The sequence below is a fragment of the Pipistrellus kuhlii genome, unplaced genomic scaffold (assembly GCF_014108245.1).
Source record: "Pipistrellus kuhlii isolate mPipKuh1 unplaced genomic scaffold, mPipKuh1.p scaffold_m20_p_4, whole genome shotgun sequence".
NCBI lineage: Eukaryota > Metazoa > Chordata > Mammalia > Chiroptera > Vespertilionidae > Pipistrellus > Pipistrellus kuhlii.
The window spans coordinates 59340753-59346752 of record NW_023425540.1 but is presented as its reverse complement, the minus strand read 5'-3'; the positions used below and the strand labels follow the sequence as shown (position 1 = coordinate 59346752).

The 6000-nt window shown below is 44.2% G+C and overlaps 1 protein-coding gene across 1 annotated transcript in view; it reads left to right on the top strand.

Moving 5' to 3' along the window:
* The first annotated feature begins 5688 nt into the window (after window positions 1-5688).
* MCC (MCC regulator of WNT signaling pathway) overlaps window positions 5689-6000 on the top strand; it is a 338649-nt gene continuing 338337 nt past the window's right edge. Inside the window, exon 1 of the mRNA XM_036410932.2 lies at window positions 5689-5875. Within this exon, the coding sequence (XP_036266825.1) occupies window positions 5721-5875 (155 nt within the window). The 5' untranslated portion in view covers window positions 5689-5720. The remainder of the gene's footprint in view (window positions 5876-6000) is intronic.

Here is a 6000-nt window from a genome sequence, read left to right as displayed (position 1 = left end):
TAATTCACATTAGGCAATTTCCAGGCAGGTACAGGTCTTATTGCCTCTTTAATTATCAATGCAAAACTGAACTAGCAAGCACAAGCCTTTTATTACCTTCACGGGCTCCAGGGACCTTCTGACAGATTTCCTAGAGAAATCTGTTAAATCAATGGATAAATGCTGGATTTAATAAATGTTTTAGACACAAATCCGCCATCTTTCTTAGATCCCTGCTGATTGTCTGTGTAAGACAATGAAAGATTGTCTCTCCTGGAAAGCTTCCTCTATCCCAACTTTGGGACCTGGTTCTTGGGAGAAGCCAAGAATGTGGAGACCATGTAGTCGTTCATTGCTTCCATGTTGGTTTGAGGTTATGGAGAAAAAGATAATATCAGCCCTTGGGTGGATTAATAACAAAGAAGATTGTTAAAGGCATTTTAAAATAGTGTGGATATTTTCAAATATGACGTAAACAGAACAGTATAATGAATCCCCATGTACCCATCACCCAGCCTCAACCCTGCCATTCCTCGTTCATCTGTACTTCCAGACACTTCCCATTCTTACTTTAAATTATATTTTAAAAACAACAACACAAAAACATGAATTTATTTCTCATAATTATGAAGACTGGAAGTCCAATAGCAAGGCACCAGCATGGTCTCTCTGATGAGAGCCTCTTCCTGGTTCATAACATGTGTCTTCTCCCTGCATTCTCACATAGTAGAAGAGACCTATTATTTTTTAAGTAAAATACATACCTACTAAAATATATATATGCACTATATATACATACATATACATACATACACACACACACACACACATATATATATATATATATATATATATATATATATATATATAATTTGAAAATGATACACCTGTGTAACCCACACCCCTATCATCTCTTTTGGAGCACACTTAAAATAGGTAGATTGGTAGATAAGGAAATAGTTTATACATTTTCACTTCATGAAGCATTGCTGTGAATATTCCTCTTTTTGAGATTTCTTCCCTTTAGCCTTTCCTCCCCCTATTTCTACCCTGCAAAATCAACCTTTCCTCTCACCTTGTTTCTGATACTGTTTGCCTCCGCACATTGGCTCCACATTTCTGTCTAGCAATTTAGATTTGAGGATCCAAATGATACTTCCAGTAATTTCTTTATTGGGTCCATTCATTTAAGATCAGAAGCCTGCTCCAACCCCTTCCCAGAACCCAGCAGCCTAGCTCACTCTTGACTGCTTTGCCTGATAAGAGAAAGAAATGGATCAGATAAGTTTTCTTGGCCCAACCCAGGCACCATTGAGAAACTGAGAAGGGTTGTAGGAGAAGGAGAAATAAAATATAGTCTACCCTGATCACTCAAAATGAAGTGGAGAGAATTAAGAGAAATGCCTTAAGCCACTCCTCATAAAAATAAAAATAAAAATAAAAAATAAAAAAAATAAAAAGTAGGACATGTGGGCAGAGTGTCATGATAATTGTTCTTGCTATAAGTATCTTCCCCCCAAGGCAGTGTATTTTAGGCACATACATACTTTTTTTTTTCTTAAATATTGTATTCCAGAACAAAAACATACATGCACAAATGGAAAAGTTTTCTGAAACAATGTGTAAGACTACGAGGTTAAATACATCCCCATATTTTTACTTTATATTTCTCTAGCTTGAAAAAAAAAAAAAAAAAAAAAAAGCCAGTCACCATCTACTGAATGTTTTGCAACTCACTGGTTGACTGCAGCCTGCAATCTGAAAACCACTGCCCTAAGGGCATTGCCTAAAATGTTGGTTTCTTGGCTTCATCATTTTCTTCACTGAATACCAGTTTCATTCTTCACGTGATATTCTTCACAATATCATGGGCACCAACTTAACAATCAGCTGTTACTGCTATCAAATGTCCAACCTGCTATTAACAGAGACTAATGCTGGGCACCCAAGATGGCACCATTCTTTGAGGAACCCTTACTGACCACCTGATGGCAACTTGGCTACATTGGGCCACTTCTATTTTGAAAGGGCCAGTGATTGATGCTCACACTAGGCGTTTATTGCTAGTATGGGTTTGTCTTTTTTACTTGCAGGACATCAGCCAGTATTCCTTGCAGTGTATCTCCTCTGTTGACATGGGATCCCACATCAGATTGTGTCAATTCAGGTAACCCATATCACTTGAAGTTTAGGAATGGGCTCATGAACATCAGCTCTTCCACTAGATAGTATTAAGTAAGGTAAAATATTTAAACATGTAAATCGGTATTCATTGTCTTGCAATAATGGCTTAATAGAAGTTAGTCGAGTTACCCAATTCTTCCTCACTACTTTCTTTCAATAATAGGAATAATCTCACTTAATAATAAATAACAGATATTGTTTGGAGGAGGTGGGAAATTACCATTATTACGTGATTCTGCTCTCAAAATGTGTGAGCTGAGAGCCCTGGGAGATCTGTGTGACCTGGGAAGGTGAAGAAGGACTCCTTAAGAGACATGGGAACTTAGCTGACCTCATAAAAACACCAACAGAGAGAAAAGTGGACAGAGGGCACCAGAGATGTCCTCGCTCCTAGTCTAGCATGTAGTCCTAGTTCAGGTAAACAAAATTTGGAGGGGCAAAAAACAAAAAATTAAGCTTGCACAACCCTGCAATTGTTTTGTTTTAACTGGTAATGTATACAGTGGATTTTCAAATATGAAGTGCTATTATAACCAAGAGAAGAAGGAAAAAAAGGAGGATAAGGACAACAATGTTTAGCTATGTGTTAACCTCAGATCAATATATAAAACCTTTGGAATTATGATATAACCAGTACTGCTAGATTTATGGCCATGTGTATAGTTCTCATTTCAAGTTCGTACTTTCTATTTATCATCTTTATATTCAGATGGCACCTCTATTTTCAATGTCTTACCAATTTCTCCCTCTCCTAGTAAACCTTTCTGGTGAAATTTCATATGCTTCATATCAGCTCAGAAGCAAATTCTTTTCTGGAAGGTTGAACCTATCTGTTCAGTCATTTCTGAGTTACCCAAGCTTTAGCTAGTGTTATTACGGAAATTTGTCAAGATCCACTTTTTGTGTGTTCAGATTTAATCCAAGATGGTTTCAATTTAAATCTCTGGAGCGATCATGCACATATTCTCTCAGGAGAAAAGCATTCTTTGCTTTGAGATATAACTGGTTTAGGTTTACATTCCACTTTGTGTGTATACGGAGTGTGGTTATGAAGAGATCTACTCAAATCCTGGACAATCCTTTGGGTTTCCAGATCCTCTATTCATGTTGTATGTAGAAAAAATGCTTCCCTCCACCCCCTAACCCCAAGATTTGAGGGATGACAATACCTGTCTGGCTGTTTCTCAGACAATAAGTTTTACTCTATGAAAAATTAGAAAAATAAAGGTTTAAAATATTTATTTATTTATTTTTAGGAACTTGGTCACTGGTCCTTCCATTATAGACAAGAATATTTGTGGTGCTAGTAGCATCTATTAAGCAAATATAGGTTAGACCAACATAGTTTTTCTAAGATGACATCCTATATGTGTCCTGAAATACTGAGAATTTACAGAATGGAAAAAACAAACAAACAAAAAACCTAAAGTAGGAATGGGTGGATGGGATGGAGAGAGACAATAGTGCAGGGAAACTTTTTTAATGACTGGGCAGAGGGCCCCAAGACATATGGGCATGTTCCAGTTACCTATTTTGCATGTCAAAACACCTCAAAACTTAGTGACTTAAAACAGCAATAATCCTTTCATTATTATACTAGAGGCCTGGTGCATGAAATTCGTGCACTCGGGATGGTTGGGGGAAGTCCCTCAGGATGGCTTTCACCCTCTCGCAGTTCTGGAGCCCTCAGGGGATGTCTGACTGATGGCTTAGGCCTGGATATCTGGCCGTGGGACATCCTTAGCTCTGCCACAGAGGCAGGTGAGGCTTTCACCACTACCACTGCACTCCCCAGCTGTGAGCCAAGCTTCTGGCTGAGTGGCACTCCCCCTGTAGGAGCGCACTGACCATCAGTGGGCAGCTCCTGCATTGAGCATCTGCCTGCTGGTGGTCAGTGCACATCATAGCAACTGGTCGTTCTGCACTTTGGTCGATTTGCATATTAGCCTTTTATTATATAGGATCTTTGGGGGTTGGCTGGGCTCAGCTGGACAATTTTTGCTCAGGGTCTTTCAGGCAGTTGCAGCACCAGGTCTACCAGCCTCTTAAGACTCACTCACTTATCTAGCTCTTGGGCTGGGAAGACTCAAACAGCTGAGGCTCCCTGGGCATTTCTTTCTGTCTATACGCCTGGTCTCTCCAGCAAAGCAGCATCAAGGTGGGTGAACTTCTTTCAAGGCAGTTCTGGACTTCAGAGGCCTGTGTCCCTGGTGAAAAGCCAGGTGGAATCTACACTGTGTTTTCTAACCTGGCCTCACAAGTCAGCACAGTCACCAAGGCCTGCCCAGTTTCCAGGGGAGGCGACAGGCCCCACCTGGTGATGAGAGGTGCACTAAAGAATCTGCAGATGTGTTTTCAAACCAGCACAGGATTTCACAGACCTCTGGCAGAAAGTCTGGGACAAAATAATGAGTCATTCACAAAACCACAAATTGGTTCATTGTGGGTTCCTTTCTGCAGAGGTGGAAGGGTACTGTCTAAAAACTGTCTACCTGGGCTTGCCTCTCTCTTGACACTTCCTGAGTCTGGGGCCATAAGCAAATCCCAGTGCCCCTTTTCTTATCCATAAATTGGGATAATGAGAGTTAACATTTATTGAGCATTTAGTAGATGCCAGGTATTGTCCCAAGTGCATTGTATACTATCTTATTTTATAACCAAGGCAACTCTACTTCCTAAGACATAAAGTTGGTAATAACAAAGCTGTCTCTCAGGTCTGTTGTGTGGATCAAATGGGACTACTTATTACGGTCGCTAAAGCTGCTGGGGCAAATTCTGCTGACACCAGGTCAGGAGAGCGAGGCGATTCTAGAAATCCGCTAGCCGTGTGCCCAATGCAGCACAGGTTTTTCCCACTAGAGGTGGAAGACCAGTTTGGGGCAAGAGGGGTCAGATTTTTTTTTTTTTTTTGACAGTTGTTTAAAACGCATAAAAAAAGACCAACCAGTCCAAGTCTCATTTAAAACTAGGGGTGCAGTCTCCTGCGCAGTTTGCAGAGTGGGGACCAGGAGCACAGCTTTGAGTTTGGAAAATAATAATAATAATAATAATAATAATAATAAGGTAATGTTTATTTTGTTCCTGAAAAAGGGAATGCATGACTACAGGCTGTAGGAAGCATTCTGCGGGGAGAACACCGGCCTTCTGCCCTCATCGCCGCCTCCAAGTGTCCAGCCCCCCCCCCCCGCCCCCGCTTCGCGGCCGGATGCACGGAGCTGACACCTTCCCAAAGGCGCCCCTCCCGTGTGTCCTCTCCCCTCGCGTCCCCGTCGCCACCCGGGGCTCCCAGACCGGGGAACCCCTTCCTCTTCTTCCCCCTCCCTCTCCCCTCAGGTGCCTGCTCCCACGATCGCAGCACGAACGCCCATCCTCCCAGCCCCGGCAAAACCCGGAGCAGCGGACTCCGCGCCCGGAGCGCCCGCCCGCCCGCCCGCCCGGCGGCCACTGGGCATGCTCCGTGGCCAGGCAGGGTCCCGGCGGCGGCGGCGGCCGACGGCGGAGCCTCGCGGATCCTCCGGCGGCGGCGGCGCGTCCTCCTGGCGAGCGGGCGCGGGCGCATGATGGCGGCGGCGGCGGGGAGCGCCAGCGGCGGCGGCAGTAGCAGCGGCGGCGGCAGCAGCAGCAGCAGCGACACGTCCAGCACCGGCGAGGAGGAGCGGATGCGGCGCCTCTTCCAGACGTGCGACGGCGACGGGGACGGCTACATCAGCAGGTACCTCGGAGCGGTGCGCGCCCGCGGCGGGCGGCGGGGCCAGAGCAGCCCCTTGGCGCTGCCCTCTCGCGCCCCAACTTGCAGCAAGTTGCGCCGAAGCTCCCGGGAAAAGTTGGCTGCGACCT